General features: G+C 39.6%; 1 protein-coding gene across 4 annotated transcripts; it reads left to right on the top strand.

Moving 5' to 3' along the window:
* Nucleotides 1-2,079: 2,079 nt before the first annotated feature.
* Nucleotides 2,080-21,235, top strand: eef2k (eukaryotic elongation factor 2 kinase). Of its 4 annotated transcripts, none has more exons than XM_034119744.1 (19): nucleotides 2,080-2,330; nucleotides 5,504-5,772; nucleotides 6,327-6,386; nucleotides 7,691-7,791; nucleotides 10,637-10,697; nucleotides 10,786-10,823; nucleotides 11,544-11,715; nucleotides 12,632-12,781; nucleotides 14,213-14,345; nucleotides 14,437-14,564; nucleotides 15,262-15,478; nucleotides 15,556-15,617; nucleotides 16,522-16,599; nucleotides 17,049-17,105; nucleotides 18,230-18,361; nucleotides 19,167-19,355; nucleotides 19,432-19,556; nucleotides 20,330-20,508; nucleotides 21,091-21,235. In XM_034119744.1, the coding sequence occupies exons 2-19, from the start codon at nucleotides 5,515-5,517 to the stop codon at nucleotides 21,198-21,200; spliced, it is 2,250 nt and encodes a 749-aa protein (XP_033975635.1). In that variant the 5' UTR covers nucleotides 2,080-2,330; nucleotides 5,504-5,514; the 3' UTR covers nucleotides 21,201-21,235. The 4 variants fall into 4 exon arrangements, with proteins under 4 accessions (XP_033975635.1, XP_033975632.1, XP_033975634.1 ...); XM_034119741.1 differs by having other exon boundaries at nucleotides 15,259-15,478; XM_034119743.1 differs by having other exon boundaries at nucleotides 5,480-5,772; nucleotides 15,259-15,478.
* Nucleotides 21,236-25,071: the final 3,836 nt, after the last annotated feature.

The raw sequence follows: 25,071 nt of genomic DNA, 5'->3' as shown, positions 1-25,071 counted from the left end.
ATCTTATCTTAGCCAGCGCCATATAGATAGATTATATCTATATTGCGCTGATCTTAGGTATCTGAATGGTGGAGGTAAACAATTGTGACATCACTTACGCGACTCTGGGATTTGTAGTCTTTCTAGTTACGTATTTTTCATAGTCTTATATTTCAACAGTTTTACGACAAACTGTGACTTTTTTGACATGGAAATGATTTTTTAAGATTGACAAACATCATATGTGTAATTCATGGCACAATTCAAACGGGATCGAAAGATACGTTTTCTCTCCCCATTGACTTCAATGCATAATTTTTCCGAAATAAGGTCCCATACCCCGGAAGTAAGTGGGAGGGACTTCGCCACTCTATAGGGCCAACTCTCCACCTATCAGGGGAATGTGGGGTTGGGCCACGGCCGGCCATTGCCGCTCAAAAGCGCTGGAGACGCTGTAGTACATATGCCAGGTCTGTAAGTGGCGCTGTATTCTGCCACAAAAGCAGCGAAGAAGACTTCCCGCCCATAGTTACCATGGTTACCCTTCTGTTTATTCTCCACTGTGGCTTTTTTTCTCCCTCCCCGAGGCAAGCGTTTGCTCCCGCTGCTTTAATTCAATGCAATCCCTCCCCGTCGAGGCAAGCACTGTAATTCTCTCCGGTTAGTCCACCAGCAGATGACAAACACCCACCTCTCCGCCTCTTCCAAGGAACGAGGGGACCGTGCGGCAGAGTTTCAGTTTCAGTTTCTTTCGCCGGTCAAGATGTCCGTTAAAGTTGAAATCTTCCAGACAAAATTAGAAAAGTGCCGGTCAAAGGTCTTCTTTGTTATTTATTGAGCTTTAAAACAAATGAATAACGACTCTATAGGCAGGGGTGCACATAAGAAGCTTTTTCCAGAAGGCGGTTAGTTCACCGGACGACAGAGTCGGTCTCCGTGTGCACAGACAGGGCTGCTGTTAACGTCGGTCTGTACAGCAGCCCTGCGCTAAAACAGCTGATCACAACGTACTCCACCCCCCGTTGACAATCGCGAAGCGCTGTACTCCACTGACGCCACCCCCCCCCCCCCCGTTGACAATCGTCAGAAGTTGGAGTACCAAACACTGACTCCAGGTACTCATCTGAGTACCTCACTGAGAAAGTTGTGTGCACCCCTGTCTATAGGCCTATAATAATATAATAAAACCAGAGACTGTATATATAAATAAAACACGGAGGACGGAGATCTTTTTTTCTCCCCCTCTTGACTTGATCAGAGCAGGGCTTCCCTCTCCTGCAGGGGGGCGTGGTCAGCTGCAGCTCACAAAATCAACCGGTAGACAGCAAACAGCACATAGAGCGAAATGAGGCATGGCTAAAATGCATGATCTGTTTGGTATTTTGAAAACAGAAACGTATAAATATACCTTATATAGGTATGGCCCTACAATATATCATTTAAATATAGCATGATAGGTGTCCTTTAAACCATTCTGTTAGTGCTTTTTTTTAGACTGGCTACACGTAGACGTAATCAGCTGGGTCTTTATTTAACTTATTTCGAGTGGTGCAGGGTTAAAGGGAGTAACCACTTTGAAATCATTGCTAACTCGTGGTGCAACTATTGAGCTGGTTGTTTGCATTTACATTAGGTTGTGTCACATATCACCTGTTGGACTTTTCTCTTACATATCTTATATGTGTAGTCAGAAACCCCTGACTAAGCTATTTTCTGTAGGTTGAATACTCGGGTCTCGGGTGTCTAAACTGTCAATGATACTTGTTTATGTGTACTTCACTGACTGTGCATATCTAAACCCACTTTACAGTTAGCTGTAATATGTAATTAATCCGGTGCTGCTTTCAAATGCTCTTCCGCAGTCTTAACTACCATATGACGCGTTTCCGATTTAAGATAATGTTACTGCTTATATGTTTTCAAATTACAATTAACTTTAAGTTTTCAAATAACACATTCTTGGAAGTAATTTACATTTTAAAAGACTCCTGTTCATCACTTTAATATCATCTGTTGATATTTTGTATTTCCGATAACCATGAACGCAGCAGGACGTTGGGGCGTGTCTGTCAGAGAGCAGTAGTGGTATACGTGCCGAGAGCTCACGTCGCCGTGGAGGACGGTAACGACAACTTAATCCCTGCTGCCAGACCATGGATGTATAAATGCCAGACACGTCCCCGGACCTTCAGGATTGGAGAAGCAGGCCCGACCCAGTCTGGTCTGGGAGGAGAGTTTTACTGCAGCTGTACATTCTTTCTGAAACTTCGAGGCACCAGAAGAACAGGCTACACTGTCCCTCAGTCAGTCAAGATTGAGTGAATAAAGGTGTATTTGTTTCCAGTTATAAGGTAGGTTGTTTATTTAATACGTGCATCTAACAGTAAATCAAAAATGCCTTTGGTGAAATTGTATTGCAGCATACTTTAGCTTGACAATATCAATAGTTGCCTCGCATGGGAGCACATTGCACCAGCAGCATGAGTGCAGGTGTTACCGTATAACTGGTGTCACTGGGAACTGGTGATATTCTGTAACGGTAGGAATGTGTCAGGGGCGTGTACTTTGAGGAGCCATTGTCGAATAACCATGAAATACACATTTCGATCGCTTCTTCTGTCGTTTACATTCATCTTTAGGTATATGTGGCTGGATAGGAACACTTTGATGCACATTCAGTACCAGTGTGTGAGGTTGTGGTAGCGATGCCGATATCCGGACGTGTACAGCGAGGACTACAAAATGACAATGAGGTTACTGGGGATGTCTGTTCAAAACATTGCACGCTTGAATAAATCATTTAAACCAGTTATTTTTGCCAGACTTATTACTGAATATCGTTCTTAATGTGATGCCAAGTCCATCTGAGACCTGTGTACAGAGCCGGCCCGTCCCATTAAGCGACATAAGCAGCCACTAAGGGCCCCCTAGCAAAAAAAGAAAACAAGGGGAACAAAAGAAAAAAGGAAAACAAAAACAAATCTCAGTACACCGTCGCCGTGATAAGTAGGTTTAATTAATTGTGTTAATATGCCTAGATTGCCTACTCTCAAAGTCATGTATTATATTATTGAGTCAATAATATAATACATTAACCGTGCTTTACCTGAACCTCATCATGACATCAAGTGGTGGCTCAAACAACAACCCCAGAGCCACCGCTTGAGCCAGGTAAACAAGGTATGTAAATGTCAGTAAACTTCCAAGTTATGCGAACATGTAAGCAAAGCATAAATTACAGCTACGTTGTGACGTTACTTTGAATCGCGGGGGTAAGCTAAACCGTTAGCAAGTAGCTATAGCTAGCCAGATATATTAAATAAACACTTTGTCATACAATCTAAATGTTATGTTTTTTAGCGTTACCAGAGGCCTGTACTACGAAGCCGGATTTTCCTAACCTGCCCCGTCCAAGACACGAGTGGATCTGACTTTAATTACTTTTGACTCGAGTGTTTCGTCAACTTAATGTGTTGCTTAAAATAATACTTCTGCATACAGTATGTGACACTGAGTGTTGCACGGCCAGATACGGCTCAAGAAGCTGACTCAAATAAGGAAATATATGATACATTATGATGTGATATGATATGAATGATAATGGGACACATCGACGTCTGCACTCACAGTGCCGCGGACTGTACTTAATGTTACTCTGATCCGGTTACTTATGTTCTAGCAGGAGGCCTGTACTACGAAACACTCGAGTTAAATGTAATTAAAGTCAGATCCACTCGTGTCTTGGACGGGGCAGTAATATCATAAACCTGTTAATGTACGCATTCAAACGCTTGTTCTTTTACCAGCTGTATTCACCTTGCAGGTGCAGCTGTGTGGCTTTTATCCTGGATAAAGTGTTTAAGTCATGGATGTTTAAAGTTGAACTTCTTCATATTTGACTAATATTAAAGTTCACTTTTCATTCAGGAAGTATGACGCTGCGCTGTCAGTACGCTTGTCCATGTTTGAGATTGGTCGAATGCTCCAAATACCACCCATTTCATGTGAACGCGCACCTAACTAGATAGGACACGGCTGGCTTGAGCGATCCACTTGATAACCAGTAGTACAGTTTAGCGAGAGCGCGTATGTTTTGGATTGGGCCAACCGGCTAACTCAAACATATCCAGGTTAGGTTGAACCAGCTTCGTAGTACAGGCCTCTGGTGATTTCAAAGAAAGCTCTCTGGGGAAATGTTGACTTACTGTTCGACATGAAACTAGAAGCTACCTTAGAGTACACAGTTGATCCTGAGTCCTGTCCTAAGCATCAACCTAGCACTTAAATATATGGATGTTATGTGACAGTATTTCTGAGAAAAAGTCAGCTGAAATGGTGGCATAGTTGCCACTGCTTTACGTGTCGACAGCATGTTTGAAAGTATTTGCAGCAGTAAATATGGCTGTTTGGCCACTGACGTTGCCATAACAACACCTGCATTTAAATGTGCAACCTCTTGTGTGACAGATTTTTGCATGAAATTATAATTCCCCAAAAAATAAAATCAAATAATAATTCCCCCAAAAGTCTAGGGCCGGCTCTGCCTGTGTACACTAGATCTTATCTGGATAAGTGCTACGAAGTGCAGAATACCGTTTTGATAAGGGATACATGTGTGTATTACATTACATTACATGTTACTTGTTAGATGTTTTTATCCAAAGCGACTTACATACTCAATACTGTGGGCAATCCCCACAGGAGCAATTTGGGGTGAAGTGTCTTGCTCGGGGACACAACGACATGCTGACTGCAGTGACTATCCACTGCGCCACACACCTCCCCATGTGTGTAGTCTTTAATATTAAACATGATCGCTGGTTGATAGCCACAGAACAGAAGTCGTATCACAATTGAACCTGGGCGGATCACAGCTCCACAGCTGAAGACTTCTCCACGCTGCTTTCAAACTGTGAGTAAACTACGTGTGCTTCACTTGTAGGCTGTCTGAAGGTGTACACAGGTCTCAGATGGACTTGGTATCACATTAAGAACGATATTCAGTAATAAGTCTGGCAAAAATAACTGGTTTAAATGATTTATTCAAGCGTGCAATGTTTTGAACAGACATCCCCAGTAACCTCATTGTCATTTTGTAGTCCTCGCTGTACACGTCCAGATATCGGCATCGCAACCACAACCTCACACACTGGTACTGAATGTGCATCAAAGTGTTCCTATCCAGCCAAATATACCAAAAGATGAATGTAAACGACAGAAGAAGCGATCGAAATGTGTATTTCCTGGTTATTCGACAATGGCTCCTCAAAGTACACGCCCCTGACACATTCCTACGTTACAGAATATCATCAGTTCCCAGTGACACCAGTTAAACGGTAACACCGGAACTTTATCTTGTTTGGGTCCTCATCGCTCTGCAGCAGCCAGCTGTTACACCACATTCTGCAAATATAATCGCTTTTGATAACATACTGGTGCTTAAAGTTATAAGTATATATTTATATTGACTCTAGCATTTAATGGAGATGTCATGGTGCAGCCTTGTCTTTTGTCAACACAACAGCAGCAGAAACCATGGAGGACGACATGATGTTCACTATGGAGGAGGAGGGCAGCGCCAAGAGACCCCCTGTCCAACAAAAAAACCCCAACCAGCGGTCCTACTCTCTCAGTGACGCCAACGCCAGTGATGATGATGATGACGACGAGTACCACAAGCACTTCTTTTGCCCAATCTTGGACGACTCCTCCGTGGAAATCTGTCACTACCTTAAGAATCTGGTTTACTCCAAGCAGCTGTCAAACTCCCCTGAGACCACCTTTATGTTCAAGGTGAGCCTCTGCAACAATGGAAAGTATCAGAAAAAAAAAGAAAGAAAGAAAATGTTCAAACAAGTGTTGGGGAATAGTGAAAGAAGCATAAAAAACAGTGTGTATTTAGCCTGTTGTGTTCATGCATCATGGTAAACAATTAGTTCTGCAATTCTCTGTGAGAACAGCCCTTTGCCTTATAAGGAGAGATCATCTGCCTGCACACACGTACCAGTATGTGTGTATCTGTTTATTGAAGCTGGTCAGACACCTCTTAACTGCACTCTCTCCAACAGGAAGCACCAGAGAGCGGTTTTCACCAAAATGTGATCAAGCTTCATGTCTTTCAATGCTCATATTGTGGCCTTTTGTGCATCAGCAGTGAGATACATAAGGGCTTCATTCAGTCTTATCAGAGCCACTGTGCACCAGCCAACTGCCGGGATGTGTAGTGTTGTTGTGTAAAGCATCAAGACAATTAATGCTGTTTTGTTTCAGGATGCTCTGTGAATTTCATGCTTTTTTTTCTTGTTTGCTGACCAAAACCCGCCCATTTTCTTTAACTTTCTGCATAGAATGAAACAGAAACAGTGGCAGAAACACGGCCATACAAGGTTGTGTCTGAGAAAGCACGGGTATGTTACAGATTAAATGATATCTCCCTCCTCTAACTCTTCACCAGTGACTATCTGCACACTCCTTTTCCCCACTCCACTTTAATTTACCGTCCTTTCCCTTCACTGCTTTGTTTTTTCCTTTTGTAGTAACTCTTCATTTCAATCCCTTAGTGTTCTGTGTATTCTAATCAATGCATCCTCCCTTCCTCCACACTGTATTCTCATACTTTATTTAATTTGAGTTTGTTAGTTATTTAACTCTCAGCAATTAGAGTTATTTAACTCTAACAAACACAAGGACTGTTTGACTGTTATTTCAAAGAAATACCCTGAAAAAATTACAGATTTTTACGACCAAATGTGCACATTTTTCTTTCAGATTTTTCTTTTAGATTTCTCTTTTAATTATAAGCATTAAAAGAAAAGTTTCAGAAAATGACTAAAAACCCCCAAATTAACTATACTTCAAAAACTATTTTTAGAAAACTGGCTGCCCCATATGACCCTTAAGTCTTGTGACCTTGTCTTGTGTAGTATATCTGACAGGATGGCAAACTTGAACACTCCTACAGTTGAACATGAGTTCTGACATCTGCTCTTCGTCACAAACAGACGAGACACTCCAACCCTTCATATTCATGTAAATCCGTGGCTCTAAATATAAACATGAGCTGCACAGGGACTAGGACTGCCGTGCAGTTCTGGGTTTGGGTTACTGGTGCAGGTTTGGATGACCAGGAATGCTTGATTCATGGGTCTTACCAAGAAAGTTATTTTTTGTTAATGGCATTCGGATCGCCGTGAAACATCACATGGTACGCATTGGTATTAAGGTAGCAGTAAATTATTTAGGTCATTATGGAATATTACAACTTGGTGGACCACCAATGAATAAACCCATAAAACATATGTATTCATTATTAATTCAAATAATTTTCATTTAATTTAAATTATTTCTTCCTTAACCTTTCTTTCCTCCTGGTTTGCAACAAAAAGTGTGAGCAGGCTTTAGTTTAGCGTCTCCCAGAGTTTTGTTGATAAATGCTCTGCTTCGTAGGCTTCCTTCGCCTTAACCTGATTTACTGAGCATTATTAGTGCAACCTATGAAATTAATATGTTCCCAATTAGTCTGCACAATACAGGGCAGAAAGGGTTTTGCAGGAAGAGCACAAGAAAGGATTTGAACTGCCTTTCTTGTGCAGATTACATTTCACATTTCTTCGCATTGAATGACTTACCATCTAATCTTCCCATTTATACATTGTTTTTGCCTAAAAACAAATACTAGCAGCTCATACGTTTTGTTTGTTTATTGCTACAGGCTAGATGGAAACATGCCATTGAAAAGGCCAAAGCTATGCCCGACCCCTGGGCAGAGTTCCATCTGGAGGAAAAAGTGACTGAAACCTGTATTCGTTACAGGTATGGATAACTCTGTGTGGCTGTCAATCAATGTTAAATATATTTTAGGGCAAGCACCTAAAAGATGGGTCATTCCCATCAAGTGTCCCAGTAAGCTAGGACAGTGAGCCAGCATGCACAACACCCTGACCCTGAATTCACCTTAAAGAGGCCCTATTATGCTTTTGGGGGTTTTCCCTTTCCTGTAGTGTCTTTATATAGTTTTTACTGCATGTAAATGGTCTGCAAAGGCTAAAATCCCACAAGTCACACCAGATAGAGTTTCTCGCCCACACACTCCTTCCCCTGCCTGAAACACCTCAATTAGACTTCTTTGTTTACTTGGTCGCTTCTATTGGCCAGCATGGGACATCTCTAAACAGTTGACCAATCAAAAGAGAACTGGCCCGCTAACCAATCGGGGCAGACTGGGCTATAGTTGCAGACAGAGGGTGAAATTAGGTTTTTATAGTGCGGCCGCTAGTACTGCCTCATGAAGCAAATTCTTGAAAAATATACAACAGGGTGATGAAGATAAAACAATTATGATTGCTTACAATAGATCACCTTCTTAATTAAATGTAATGTTTTTCTAAAATCTCGTTTGGTCGCGTGAAAACATTCATTATGACTGACTACCTTTACATAATATCATCCTGCCCATTGTCAAAATAAAAAACATTGATAAGTAACTTGAGTATAAAGCTACAACTTATGTTTGTATTTGTTGACACTAAAAGAGAGACCCACCCCCATTGGGAACCCTCCTACAAAGGCTTCATGCCCAAACACGTAAGCATATGTTTACTATGATGTGAGTCAATAACTCGGGGATAGTATTCTGTCCTCCTTGACTTTGAGAAGATGTGCTACCCTTGCACATTTCTCAGCCAGCTGCGGTCTTGAACTGCCATTGAGGTGGCTGCAGGTTTCACAGCAGGCTCGTATATCGGTCAGTGTTTCTAATCTTAGTGTAGCCAGATATAAATGGCCAACATGGCAGCTACAAAAACATCCACACCCCTTGCAGAGCTCTCAGGCGTGGGCAGGTTTATACATCAAGGCTGACACAGAAATAAATGGGTGTGGGTGGAGAAACAGGAAAAAGGATTCTTATGCTAGTATGTGTGTGTTGGGTCCGATGCATAACAAACAAGACTGGAATTGACTGCGCGGAGAGGAGGGATTGCCAGCAGCGAGGATTTGCCCTCTCTCATCATGTGCTAATTGTATCCTTCTGTAACCTCACTCCTCCTTCCCTCTCTGTGTATGGACCTGATGGAATGACTGTGGCTGTAGTACGCTCTGTTCTCAGGCTGAAGCTGTTTGTTGGCAGAAAAGCTTTTGGACGAGGAATAGAGCAATGTTCTTTTTTTTCAAGTGGAGAGGGAAAGGTTAACTGAGTTTCTAGGATAAAGGCACTTCAGGTTTTCAGCTGTGAAGACTTGCAGCTGCACCTCATGCTGTACTTATTAACCCGGGACAAACGCCCCGCCAAGTCAAACAGACAGCCTGACCCAGACATTCTTATCACCATATGACTTCTTCCCTGAGTACATAAAATACATTAACCCTTAATAGTTATACCAAAAGAAATGGGTACAGAAAGAAAGAAAGAAAGAGGAAACACATTTGTGTCTCTCATTGTTGATACTCCGTAAAGAGGAAATGAGATGTTCTATGTTAATAATTGATCTGTTTACAGACGAACTCAGTGTGCAAAGAGTAACGTGGCTATTGTGATCGAGACTGGAACGTTTATGAGCTCTTTTAGTAACAGATGAAGAATCAATACAGAAATAAGAGTCCAGGCATCCAGCCAGTGTCGTAGACCGTCCAGTGAGAGTGATTCATGAAACAGGTGGAAAATAAAAACAAGCGCCACAGAGCAGATCCAGTCTGAGAGTCTCACAGCCGAGATCTTTGAAAGAGACGCGAGTTCACTGAGCTGCAGTATACTTAGTTCCAAAAAGTTGTAATGGAGGTTGAGCTGCAATTTAAGATCATTTTATCTCTTCAGAATCAGAATCAAGTTTATTGCCATGTTACACATACAAGGAATTTGCTTTGGTATCTGGTGGTGTGAACATAAACAATCTAAAAAAAGAAGTTGCAATAGTAGGTAAAAAAAGAAATATAGAAGGATAATAAAAAATAAGTATTTTTAGATCAATTTAGCATTAAAACAAATAATATTTAGAGTATTGCACCACATTTGTATTTAAATATACAAAGAACCTTAAAAGCTAAAAAAACTAAAACACTTAGGACAATGAAAATATGACAATTTATGGCAAACTATAGTGTATTATCTTTTAAAGTGGGGGGCTGTGCAAACGTGTGCAAAAATGTCAGAGTTGAGCATGAACATGGCTCACAGTATTAAGGGAAAAAGAACAAGATGTTATTCATATGATGTGCATTAATGTAATGCATAATGTTTGTGGGGTATCTCTTAACTTTTCTGTTCTTCATCTTCAATACATTTTAGGCTATAACAAGTCAGATTTAAAGAAATTTGCCCAGAGTCCAAGCTGATGCCTTCAGATTAGTTACAGTCCAAACACCAAAGATTACGTCAATGGAAAACCAAAAAAAAATCTCACCTTTTATGAAGCCTGAGACCAGTTTGGTTAAAAGACTAATTGATGAGAAAAAAAGCAGCTCTGAGAAACTGATGGTTTGTCAGGCAGCGAGAGCATCTGTAGCATCACTATCCGTGCTACAGATGTTGAGATAAGTTCAGTCGGGACCAAAATGTTGATTATGTGGATTTTAAGAAGATCTTTAAAGAAACACATTTGAGTGTGCATAGTCAAATGACCGTTCATCTGATTCTGACTCCATTCTCTTTCCCTCTTTGCAGGTACAATGCCAGCACAGGAGAGTGGGCTCAAGACCAGGTCCACATTAAGATGGCTTCCCAGGTAGTCCTGTTTTTTGGCGAAGGATTGTTTAAAAAAAAAAAAAAAAGAAAACCTATCTTATTTATTTCCTCTCTCTTGTTTCTCACAGCCGTTTGGGAAAGGGGCCATGAGGGAGTGCTTCAGGACGTGAGTTGAATTATTCCTCAGTTGTTATCCAGCGGTTATTGCCCTCATGTTCTAGTAACGGAAGTCCTCGTGGTCTCAGTGTAAACAAAGCACAGCATGTCTCTTCTAGCCTATAAGTGGTGCAGGTCCACATTCCTCACATTTGTGGCTCGGACTCGGGAGGACAGCTGCTGAGGAATTGATTAGTTTCAGAGCCAAACATGGTACGAAAAATAATAAGATAAGATGGACATTTGTTAATCCCCGTGGGGAAATTCACTAGTTAAAACAGCAACAGGGTGAGATTGAAAAACAGGACAGCACAGATTCACACAAGATTAAAGATTAATAAAATTCAAGATCAAATTAAAATTATATACAGGTTTGTAACTGTTAAAATATCAAATGAATTGAATAAACATACATATTTTAGTCATATACATATATATATATATATATATTAAATATATTTACATGTATGTGTGCCGGTAAAAAGTTATTGTGAAAACAGTGTATATTTTATGTACAGTACTTTATGTGTTGCATTGTTGACCCCTTGTTGTGCAGCCAAATATTACACTCTAGAAGTTATTCTATTATAGCGACAGGGATGTGGGTTTGGAGCAATTACATATTGCTTCATTTGTGTATATTTATTACGTATGTACTGCGAATACTTACAAAACACTGAAATGCTTCTGTCCTCACTACTGTTATATCTTATTTCTTATTTCCCTCCAGCAAGAAGTTGTCTAATTTCTCACACAGCAGCAAGTGGAAGTCAGCATCTAACTATGTGTCCAAGCAGTACATGGAGACGGTGGACAGGAACGTTTACTTTGAGGACGTCAGGCTGCAAATGGAGGCCAAACTGTGGGGAGAGGAGTACAGCCGCCACCGGCCCCCCAAACAGGTACAAGAGAGACATTACAACTCACTGATGTTCCACTATTTAACAAGACAGACAATACTGATGATAAAACCTCAAATACACAATCCTTAACCCATGTTATTTTTATAATGGGAAGTAGTTTAAGCTTAGATTTAGGCCTGCTACTCATGATTCTATTACTTATTTATTGTTTTTTTGATAAAAGAAAATGGTGAAAAGACATGAAGAATGCAAAAGCTATTATTCTGAAATCAGAATACTAGCCAAGCCAATCATTTTTCTGTTAATTGACTTAATAATGTTTAGATTTATTTTTGGTGAATAAAATGTAGCATGTGACAAGTTGTGATGTCACATGTCATGTACATTTGTGAATCTTTGATATTTTGAATCAAAACAATTCCTTATTTTTTTTTCATTTAGAATCGATTATAGAAGTGTGTGTATACAATTATAAAGTTATTATCATTTAAAAAAACATATATTTGATGGTTGCATTAATGTGAACACACAAGGCAAAAGTTCAAATGTATTTTAAACTAAACTTTGACCAATTATTTTTGTATTTCTTCATTTTCAGGGACTTCAGGAATAACAAGTTCTATGTGTGTAAAAACGAATAAGGTTGCGTTAATACCATTTATCGGGAAACTTTCCAATTTAAAAATATTTATAGCAAATAACACTAAACTATATCATCATTATGCTCGACATGTCTTTGACTTGGTGTGTAGGATTGCTGTCCATGAGTAGCAATATTTAGGTTGTTTTTATAAAAAATACATTGGAAATATTAGTTTTTCTTTTTTTAATAAATGATAAAGGATCAGAATCGTACATGATAACTATACATTCTGAATTTAATCATGAATAGATACATTTCCCCCCCCACCCCGATAAACAATAAACAAAGTGTTGTTTCTTTCTCCATCCTCAGGTGGACATCATGCAGATGGGTGTGATGGAGATGGTGGACAGACCCGGGAAACCTCTCTTCCACCTGGAACATTACATCGAGGGCCACTACATCAAATACAACTCCAACTCTGGCTTTGTGAAGGACGACAACATCCGCCTCACTCCACAGGTAACCATCATCTTCATCACCTTTGGTATGAATACAGTTAGAGTAGAGTGTAGCATCCCTCTATCCCCCTCTGTATGCATACTCTGCAATTTAGACACAAGCTCAACAAAACTCCACTACTTGTGGCCCTAACTATTGCCAAGAAAACAATATTACTAAACTGGAAAAGTAGGAAAAAGATCAGCATAACACAATGGCTAGAGCTCTTAACACAACACATATCAATTAAACCTTTTATAAAGAAGAATTTAACAAAACTTACTTAAGATGAATCTCCTTACCACTGACCGCTAATGCCACAACACAACAACACAATAAGAATGTATAATATTACACCGAACCACCCTGTAAAGACTTTATGAAAATGATCCAAACATACTTCCCCTCTCTTCACTCACAAATGTGTATGTACCCTTTAATGTTTTGTAATCTTTACCGTTCCTTTTGTATTTGTTAGTATGTCTTCTTCGACCACATGTGTATGCAGTATTGGTGGATACAAAAATAAATAGATACAGGTTAGAGCTTGTCACTACTTAATAGGGTTGCAAAGGGGCGGAAAGTTTCCGGTACATTTCCGGAAAGTTTCCATGGAAAGTTAAGCTGGGGAATTTGGGAAATATTCGATGCAAAATTAAACAAAAAAACATGACATTTCAACAGATTTTTTTTTTTAAGTAGAACAGAACAAGTTTTAATTATTTTATTGAACAATTATTTGTTTCATTGAAGAACAAAAACAGGAATGTTGAGTTAAATGTTACTCATCCCCCCCAACCCCACTCATTAAAAAATGAACACAAATCCCCACAAAGTCCCATTCAAAATGTTAAATGAAAAGAGCCCTTCTCCCTCCAAAAAGTCCCATTAAACATGCAAATCTTCCTTCAAGCGATCCCCTGCATTTTTGCTAAGCCCTTTCAGTCAACGGGCTCTTCCTGGGCCTCATCAACATCCAACTCTGAGTCTTCCTCTTCAGTGTCACTGTCCAGCCTTGTTGAGGATGGCTGTGTGTCAGGCTCAAAGAGCCTTAGGTTTGCCCGAATACCAACCAGTTTTTCCACTCATTTGTGAGCCTGTTGCGAACCTTTCTGTGGTCTCAATAGCCATGCAGTGTGCTATGGCATGGATATTCAAGTGTACTTGAATGGCATCTGTTTGTTTTAGTCAAGATTATGCTAAAATATACTTTCCCCAACTATATTTAAGTTCCCTATGAAGAGCCAACCTTCAATTTTGAAAATTCCCAGTTTATTCCCATAAATTCCCGTTTATTCCTGTTAATTCCCGTTAATTCCCGTTTATTCCTGTTAATTCCCGTTAATTCCTGTTAATTCCCGTTAATTCCCGTGGAAAGTTTCCATCTTTGAAAATTCCCGGAATTTTGCAACCCTACTACTTAATCCTTTTAATTTATTTTGCATCCAAAAGGCCTTCAGTCACTTCACGTTTGAGCGGTCAGGCCACCAGCTGATCGTGGTGGACATCCAGGGGGTCGGAGATATCTACACCGACCCTCAGATCCACACAGAGCTAGGGAAGGACTTTGGAGATGGAAATCTAGGTAGAGTTTGCTTTTTAATATTGACAAACGTCTGAATATGTGAAGTTTGGTAAGAAATCATTTCAATATGTTGACCCTGCCTGTGTTCCAGGTGTGCGAGGCATGGCGCTGTTCTTCCACTCCCACCTGTGTAACAAGATCTGCAAGAGTATGGGCCTGACGCCCTTTGACCTTTCCCCCGCAGAGAAGTCGCAGCTGGACTGCACCAACAAACTGCTTGTAATTTTAACATTTTAACATTAATAAATATAGTGTCAGACAAGGACAGAAATCAGCAGTGGGTCAGGTTAAAACAGTTCTTCAAATCATGATGATAATAAAAAGCATTTATTGCATTTCATGTTGTTCACTGTTGCCATATTTACCCCGCTCTGGGATTTGATTTCCTGTAATATAAGGAAATACGATTATTTTTAAATATTTTCTTTATTATTTTGAGCAGTGTCAGGACCATGGACATTAATCAATCCTGCCCTTTTTGATCGCCATGCCTGAATAAAATAAACAATTATAAAGAATAAAAAGATAAAGGCATAAATATTAGAAATAGCCTCAAGTCCATGACTTGGAAGAATACTAAAAAGTAGAAAAATGGATATCAGAGCTCATATGATAAGATATACAATCAGCCAAATAGAGCCAAATAGATGTTTAGATGCATCCATTAGAAATAATATATAAATGTTGGAGAAAAAAGTGTGAAAATAGAATGTGTTTTTAGAGGGAACTACTAAATACGTAGCCGAATATAGTAAAACATTCAAATAAATCTTAATTGATATAATTGCAGAAATATAATAATTTCCATTAACTGATGCCTTTCCACAGATAGGATATTTTACGGTTACCTTCAGTGTAGTCTGTCAGTGCTGTTGCTATTTCCTTGAGAGTGATTGATCTCGTTTTATTTCAGAAGTCAGCCAAGACGGTGCTGCGGGGCTGCGAGGAGCCCTGTGGATCCCCTCGAGTCCGCACCCTGTCAGTAGGCCGCCCCCCCCCACTGTTATCCCGCCTGTCTGAGACGTCCTCCGCAGACGAGAGCATGAGCGACGCAGACTCTGTCCCCTGCTCCCCTCTCATTCTGCCCTGCTCCCCACTGGCTGCTCATGGATACCTGGGAAGGTCCCCCATCTGTACGTTGCCAAACAATATTTTAACATTAAGCTTCTGCATGTCCCCACTGTTAATATTTTTTTATTTCCTCTTACAGGCTCATATTTTACTGGCATGTATGAAAATGAAAGAAAGAATAGCAACACAGGAGAACAGAAGGTGAGCATGACTGCAGCGGTTCCCAACCTGTGGGCCACGGCCCCCTAGTGGTCCGCGAAGGCATTGCAAGTGGGCCGACAAATTATTATTATTTTGTTTTGTACAGGCTAAAGACACAAACGTGGACATAACAATAGCATATAGGAGATGACATTCCCATCTCAAACAACAACAAAACAAAAACAGAAGAAATAAAGATACAGTCAGTAGGATCACTTCAACATTTCACAAACAAAAATAGGTTGATAACCAAATACCACCAAAAAAACAATATGGCAAGCATATTTATTGTTCCTTTAGTCCCACTCTTCGTTAGAGCTCATTATTTCCCATCTCATGGCGTTCAGCCTAAAGAAATTGTATTTTTAATCTACTCTTCAAACACCTTCAATTAAGATTACTCCTTGATTGACTTTTAAAAATATGTATTTTAGCCAGAAGAATAGTTGTATTTAACTGTGTGCGGTCTTCATCTAAAAGCCCAAATAAAATATTAAAGGGTGTAAATGTAAAATCAATATTTGCTGCCAAATAATTTGCAAAACATTATGATTTGCGTGGAAACATTTTCATTAAGATTTATTTTTAATTTTAACCTCTTTTCCTTTCTCTTTCTTGATCCTCCTTAGCAACGGTCATTACAGTCCTTGACAGTGGTCTGTTCTACTGGATTTACAACGTGTCACATGTTCTGAATTGACCAATCAGAACTTTATTTAGCCTCCGTATTGTTTATGGTTGAATGTGGGCTGCGAAAAAAAGTGGGCCCTGAGTTGAAAAAGGTTGGGAACCGCTGCTCTAGAGGAAACATACAGATTGAACTTAGAGCTGTATTTAACAGACTGCTGCCACACATCTCACCAGTCGCTATACTGATTATTTGTAATACATTTTTTGTCTACAGGATTCTGAGAGTGGAGGGGACAGCGGCTGTCCCAGCGAGAGAAGGAGTGATGGTGATCCAAATGACCACGTAGACGGGGTAAACACTTTAATTTCACCTTCATTCGATTTAACTTTAGTGAAAAGACAAAGTCCAGGATTTATTTGTAGTAATGTGTCAGGGAAAATCAGTTAACATACAGATAAAGAATGCAAATATATATTTTTGTGTGTGTCAGGCATATAAAAAAATAGACATTTAACATATTTTCAACGTTTTAGTTTGAATTAAAAAGTTATTTATAGTGTCCAAATAAGATTAGAAGTACAAATATGTTTTACACCTTGTTTTATTATATTTTTAGACACGCATACTTTGACATATTTTCGCAAACAAACTTTATTTATTTATTTCAAACATTATTATAACCTGACAAGTTAGACTTTTCTAATATCTGTATGTAATTCACAATGTTTCTGTTGACTCAACATGACTCAGGCTTTCCTACTGTAGGTTTTATAAATGTATGTCGTATTATCATCCCGTAGGTCCATCATCGCATCCAAAGACATTACTCGGAGTCGGATGACGACAGTGTCAGACGGGTAAACAAACGTAGTGTCAACATGTCATAATAATCAACATAATCACATAATCCTCTTAACTTTTCTCACCCTTTCTTACTTTCCCCCCTTTTTGTTAATCACACATTCATTCAACAACAGAAGTCTTTCCTCACCTTCCTCCATGTTTAGCTCCTCTTAATCTGTGTGTTCCCTCATTAGAGGAAGATGGTAGCTCCTCCAAGAGTCTCTTCAAACTTAAATTTTGACAATGCTGACGACGACTCGGTGATTATCTGCATGGAGGCTCGTTCAGACGTTTCACTGCTTATGACTTTATCAAGCATGAATCTCTGGCTAAAGGACCAACTTGAAATCTAAATTCACATTATTCCTTACTTGTGGTTCTATTTATCAATCTAGATTGTTTTGGTGTGAGTTAGTGAGTGTTGGGGATCTTACCGTAGATATATCTCATATAAAATGGAAGTAGACGGCACTGGCCTGTGGTGGTCAAAGCAGCAGAAAATACCTTTAAAACTCAACAGAAATGTAGCTTTTTTTGTTGAAATGATAACCCGGTTAGTTACTCAAGATAATCCAAATACCTTGTTGTGATTAGAGACTTTTAGGAACTATTTTATGTCCATCAAAAGAAATCCGGCACCAAACAATTCATGCTTCCATCTGCATGGTGATACAATTGGTTGGTAGTTTGCTCAAAAATATCATTTCTTTATTTTGGGGCGAACTGTCCGTTTTAAGATTTTATAAGATTCCTCAAGAAGCCCCTCTTACCAGATCCAATCTAGCTTTATTTTCAGAGTGAAGGAAAAAGCTAAATACAAAGAATTCCAACATGACATTTGGAACCGAATCACCATCTACCTCTGTGTCAGCAGCTCCGCCATCTTGTGTGTGCGCCCCTGTTCCCATTCTTTACCTGATGTTGTCAGTCACTAAACCCATCAGGGATGTACTCCTCCAGCTCTGTCATTGATCAGAGCAAATAAGAGAATCTGACTTTTCTGGACGGGTACACTCCTGAGTGTGTGACCAGTGTGATTTTGTCAGCTTGCACTTGATTTGCCCTCATCATTGACTTGTTTTATGATGTTGTGATCATTCCTGCTCCTCCTGTAAATCTTGACTTTTTCTTCTTGTAGATGACGGAGGAGAAGTGGAGCTTCTACCATTCGTCCCGCTCTCACGTCCACCGGTCCTCCTGTGTGGCCACGGAGATGGAGCGACTCGAAGCTCCGATGCAGAAGAAAATAGGCCAGTCCATCCTCGGAAAGGTAACGCATTCATGTTCATTTTTTATTAATTCAGATGATATTAGTGGCAGGAAAAAAGGATTCAAATGTACTCACACATGATTGCATCCTATCTAAACTAGACACCTCACACATAGACTTTTTAATCATGGCAGTCAAAAAGCAACACATATTAAAGGCTGTGCTATTGTATCTTCATATTTTAAGATCTTCCTGGTTATATCTCAACATTATTTAATATTATTAACTTTTTATCCAACTGTTTTTTTAGTTAACTTGCAACATGCATAGAACATCTTACAATAAGGAAGAATGTCTGAAATTAGAAGACACAGATTGTTTTTAGTTAAAACAAACATGCAGTGAAAAGTGTAGCTGTAAAATGAAACTAAATAAAAAGTATATCCTTTTTAAGTAAAAAAACAAGCAAACAAAATGCTATTGATATCAGATTAAAAACCATACAACAACCATATCGAAAAAAAGCTTCATTGTCAAGTGCTCAAGTGGATTCCCAAAAGGTTTTCACTTTATGGCAAATCCTACACAATTCTCCAACCATGAATTCTGTATTTATATAAAGCCAGATACTTCCGAGACATTAGACCTGGCTTTATCAAAGATTTACTAAAACTAAACCACCTCTGAAATAAACAAAACAATAAGTATCAATTGTCCCTGAAAACTTGGTTAAACTAAAATGAGCAGTCGATCAAGAGGCACCAAGGTTGAATCATTACCTAAAACACATTTTCAGTTGGAAACTAATCTGATCATCCATTCTGTGTGTTCCTGAACGTGTTTCTGCTCTCTCCCCTCCGCCCAGGTGCACCTGGGGATGGTGTGGTACCATGAAGCGGGTCGGTTCTGTGAGAAGGATGAGCAGTGGGACCAGGACTCGGCCATGATGCACCTGGAGAGAGCGGTGCAGTGCGGGGAGCTGGAGGCCATCGTGGCTCTGGGACAGTGCTGCATGCAGCTGCCGCATCACATCCTGCCAGACATGCAGCTGGAGGTACCTCAGTTTATTTAGACTTTTGTCTTTTTACAACGTACAAATATGTGTTCTTATAAGTCTGTGTTGTTGGCAGGATAACGCCGGAAACAGGATGAAAGGCTTTAAGTATCTGCTGCTGGCTGCTGAGTCCGGTGACAGGTCTTCTATGATCACAGTGGCCCGAGCCTTCGATTCTGGGATCAATCTGTCAGCTGACAGGTCAGTGAAGCAACCTGTTTGAGTTTAAACTGTCAAAATCTGGACTTGGATTGTGTATGGATTTGTGGGTAAAGACACACACAGAAGTCCAACAGTCATGGTTATACTGCCCCCTAGAGGGATGCCTATGTTTATTTTGTATTATCAAAGAGAGCAGCGTTTTATCAGAGATGGATAAAGAAGCTGCAACAAGTACACACATCCTTTACTCAAGTAGAAGTACAGATACTCGCGTTTAAAAATACTCTGGTAAAAGTAGAAGTACTGACTATACTTCTTTACTCAAGTAAAAGTAAAGAAGTATGGGCTTTCGAAATGTCACATAACTACCAGCTGTTTTAAAGAGTACCTGACCTCCCTTTATATTAATAGAACAATAATGTCATTGTTAGCTAATGAATGTTTTGATGCTAAATGACAACGTTTTCATTGGTCCCTCTTCTTTAGAGAAGACCAGGAAATGAAGGATACACGGATCGTGTTAAAATCAATAGGCAATGACTCTAAATAATGATCTCGCCTCCAAACACAGATTAAAACTAAAGTAACGTGCCTGTTTTGAAAATGTAAGAAGCATAAAGTACAGGTATTTGTGTTAAAAATCTAAGAAGTAAAAGTAAAAAGTCGTCAGAAAAATAAGTAGTGGAGTAAAGTACTGATACCAGAAAAATGTACTTAAGTACAGTAACAAAGTATTTGTACTTCACTACTTCCCACCTCTGCGTTTTACTGTTTTTGATGCAAATGGTGATGTTTTTTTCCGAATTGTATAGAAAGCGGGACTGGGCGGAAGCCATTCACTGGTATGAAAATGCCTTGAACATGACGGACTATGACGAGGGCGGAGAGTTCGATGGGATTCAGGACGAGCCTCGCTACCTGCTGCTGGCCAGAGTGGCAGAGATGTACCAGGAGGGAGGGTGTAGCCTCACCCCAGACCCCCAGAGAGCAGGTTTGAATCCATGCTGGCTTACCCACCTCCTCCAATGTAGATGATACTCAAAAGATAGATTTCATGTGCTATGTGCCTTGAGAACAGTTTGCTGCAAATGTGTTTAAATAGATGAGGCGCTTTATTGTCATGCAAGTGTTGGTCTTTTCATGGGATTCATTGACAGTGAGAAAAGTCAAGACTATCACAAGCCTTGTCCTAACTGCTGAGAGTTTCACATTAAAAGCCATTCATTCTGCCAATGTTGCAGATGTTTGCCTTCAACTTGGGTCGTCGCGATATACCGTTATTGATTATATCCTTTATATTTAAGAAGAATGAAATATCGATATCATATAAATAATCCAGCTCCTCTTAAATCATTTCTGCTGGTATGGTTACAGACTCTCCCTCCACACCTCTACACTATGAAAAAAAGAAACAAAGCGCACAATACATTTGAATGATATCATTTTAATGTTTTGTTTTTTTAAAGATACCATTATGATATCGGCATTGTGAGTTCTCTTGGCACTGATAATCATGAAGTGAAATCTGATGATGTGACCTCCTCCTAACCTCTCCACCCATCTCTCCCTGCAGGTGATCTGTTCACAGAAGCAGCAGAGGCTGCCATGGAGGCCATGAAGGGTCGATTGGCTAACCAGTATTACATGAAAGCTGAAGAAGCATGGGCGTTAATGGAGGAATAATTCTGGACACACATTCTTTAACAAAAAAGGCTACAGGAGATAATTTTTTCAAATTCAGAAGGACCTGATTGGCTACAGTTTACATGTTTTTTATTACAATATTTTTCAAAAATGTGTTTGTGTGCGCATGTGTTCAGCCTTTGAGGATTTCACGTCCAGGTTTCTGTTCTTCTTTTCCTGTGAGTGTTCTTGAATCCTGTGTTCTTCAATTTCCCATCTCTCATTGCCTACATCAGGGGTGTCAAACTCAATTTCATCACGGGCCACATCAGCATCATGGTTGCACTCAAAGGGCCGGTTGTAACTTCAAGACTATATAAATATACATATATAAATATTTAATATATATAAAATAATGTATTATGTTACATGATTGCCTCTGCATTGGATTATTATCAGATAGGGTAATAACTTCATAATTAACTACATCTGAAAGCAGAAGTCTAGGGGAAATAATTGCAAGTCTCTTCAGTGCGTATGTCCCAAAATGATTTAAAAAGAAAAGCCAAATTCTGGAAAAACTGCATGTAACCCTATAATAAACATATTATATTCTTTGCAAGCTCTTGTGGGGCCACATTAAATGAAGTCGCGGGCCGGATTTGGCCCCCGGGCCTTGAGTTTGACACCCCCTGGCCTACATGTATGTGGTTGTATGAAAGAGAAGGTCTGGAGTGTCAAAATAAAGAAAACGGTTTACTTGTTTTCATAGGCAGAGTTTGACATTTGCGCTTGGGGGGGGCAAACCTTTTTTACTGACGTCAGTACACAGTCCCAACTATTGCGTGGGGTGCTACGGATACAGTAGCAATAAAGCCAGTGCTCACTGCACTGAGTATGACTTTTCCATGCCCGCCGTACACACACTCATATGGAAGGGGCGGTCTCTCCCCCCAACAACAAATAAATAACTGTGCACATCTTATACTTAAATTGATAACTACTATATCCCTTGGTTACTTGAACACGCTACAATATTATTAACCAGTGTCCTACCTTATTAAAATATTGATATATGAAATATTTGTATTGGAACAATTTTCGACGTAGTAATGCTGTAACACATTTATAAGAATATGAATGCCCCCCCTGACCCCCCGCAAAAAAATGATTGGAGTTTCAAACTGATAAATAAAGTTCGCTTTTTATGGGTAAACTAAACACTTGTCATTATTCTTTCCTGTTCTTTCTCTTCAGTGGACGAGAGCTTTGGACCTCACTTTACAATAAAAACAAACAGTCATAAGCATTTGTCAATAAGTTTAAAAACACATTCACACATTTCTTATAAAAAATAAGCTACTCTGCATAACAGTAATCTGAAATACAAAATGAATTTATGCAACAAAAACACTTAAAGGTGGGGTAGGTAATTTTGGAGAAACCAGCTCGAGATCGCTAGAATTTGAAAATACACAGCCGGAAGAAATCTGCTACTTCCTTACAGAGCCCCTCCTCCAATACACACGAACGAGCACATGGCCAATGAGGGCACGAGATAAGTTTGTGCACAGATGGAAGGCTGACAGGCAGGTAGGCCATCCAGTTATTTTAGCCGGCCCAGCTAAAATGATTGGTCGTGCTTTTTACGGTACTACGGCTTCCACAGATGAATTTTTTTTATGGATTTTTTGTCAAAGCACTTAAGATATTCATTGCTATCGGGATGTTAAGAGCATTCCATGGAATATAACAAAAAGTGTATCTCGAGCCGGTTTCTCAAACTTACCTACCCCACCTTTAACACCACTCATCCAATTACAAATAGAGAATCTACTGTATGTTAACGCTGTTTAAGTAGATACTGTAGTGTTAAGAGTTTAAGAGACATCCTTTGTAGAACATGTACATGCTTTCATGTTAACAAATAGCATGATCTTTCAATCACTACCCATCATGTTTTGACACATAGTATTCCATTAAAAATGTGAAAAATATAAAAGTTAATTGCTATACTTTTTGGGCTTATTGTTGCACATTTTTGTACATGGGTAGTACATTCTTAACTCAAGTTGTGTAAATCTTAAAGTGAAGATTTTAACTCTACTGTTAATATTATTTCAAATTGACCTCGTAAAGTATTTAACTCCTAATAGTGTGCTTTTAAACTCTTTAGGAGTTGTTTATTGTATTCTAATGGTGTTTATCAATTTTGTGTCAATATTTTACACTCCAATACATATTCTAACACTGTGTAAAAAACACAAGAACATGCCAAGTTTAGATGTAAAAAATAATGCATTTATACTATTAATGCATTTATGGGTTTTTCTTTAGCGCCACTAGAGGGAGACAGAGTAAAGGCCTGGGCTCGAACCTGGATCTTGGAACTCTTCTGCTAGCTATCTACCCTAGCTAACCCTACTGGACCGCCGCTCTAAAGGGTGAGCTACACTAGCTGCACCTTTACCAGCTTTGAGAACACTTTAATGATCAATCATTATAAAACATATCATATCATATTATTCTGAATTGGACCAATCTGCAGAATGACTACTTTTACTGTCGCTACTTTAACTATATTTTGATGATAATACTTTTATACTTTTACTTGAGGAACATTTTTAATGCAGTACTTTTACTGTAACAGAGTATTCCTACACTCTGGTACTTCTACTTTTACTCAAGTACAAGATCTGAGTACTTCTACTTTTACTCTAGTACAAGATCTGAGTACTTCTACTTGTACTCAAGTACAAGATCTGAGTGCTTCTACTTGTACTCGAGTACAAGATCTATACTTATACCACCTCCGTTTATAGCCTATGAAAAAAACTATTAGAAAATGAAGGCTAAAGCTAACGTTAGCAGATAGTGACAATGTATGCTAGTTAGCTAGCTCAACGATTCCTTAAATAATATTGCGACAGGAAAACTTTTCAGTGCACATCACGCTCTGCCGCTCCGACAGGGAGCTCTGCTCTGAACACCTGAACGGCCCGTTCTAACAGCTGTTCACCAGCGGTCCAGTCTGTGCCACAGTGACTCCGGACCACACAGTTAATATTAACGAACGCACCCGTAGGTAATGTAGCTGCTGAAGCTAGACCCTCATCGCGGAGCAGCAGAGCCTTATTATACATCCATGAGCAGAGCCGACAGGCAGGAAGACTCGAGCACACAGCTCGCGCTTCATTATAATATATAAAAAAAGAACACCATGCGTGTCATGATGGCACATAACAGCTCGCGGCCGCAGATTACTCCGGGTCCCAGAACCCCCCCATACCCCAAAAATATTTTTATTGCAGATCTACATGAATCACACAAACGACCTATTTTGGATTCGGCAAATTTTGCCGAAAGGTGACACGTTTGCATCCCAGCTATCAACACAATGAAAGCTGCCTGCCTGCCTGCCTGCCTGCCTTCCTTCGATTCTCCCTGAACTGCCTGATCTTTTTAATGTTCAATGTTAACCATTTGTGCAGATAGCATGAAGTAGAAAAGACCGCCGATGCTAATGTAGCGTTAGCGTTAGCATTTCTCCCCCGGGGGCATCCGGGCTTAAACGGTGTATTATAGAATGATCACACCGGTGTGACAGTACTCTTCAAAGGGTTCACGAAATATGACTACTACTCTTACTGTTTAACATGTTGGGTTACTTAATGTTACTTCATGTTAAGGCTAATACAAATGACAAGGCTAAGGCTGTAATGCTAACTAACGTGCTTGCTACTAGCTAGGTAGCTAACTTGATCCAGCCACTCCTGGTCCTTTCATCAGGCGGGAAGCGAAAGAACGAGCAAGACCCATTGCTGGTATGATAACAACCTGTTACTAAGCACACAGGCATCTTGTTAAAGTTATCTTATCTTAGCTATCTCTTATATTTAGTGGAGGAAAACAATTATGACATCAGTTATGA

The sequence above is a fragment of the Trematomus bernacchii genome, unplaced genomic scaffold (genome assembly GCF_902827165.1).
Source record: "Trematomus bernacchii unplaced genomic scaffold, fTreBer1.1, whole genome shotgun sequence".
In the NCBI taxonomy this organism is placed as follows: Eukaryota; Metazoa; Chordata; class Actinopteri; order Perciformes; family Nototheniidae; genus Trematomus; species Trematomus bernacchii.
This window is presented reverse-complemented; position numbering and strand designations above follow the sequence as displayed.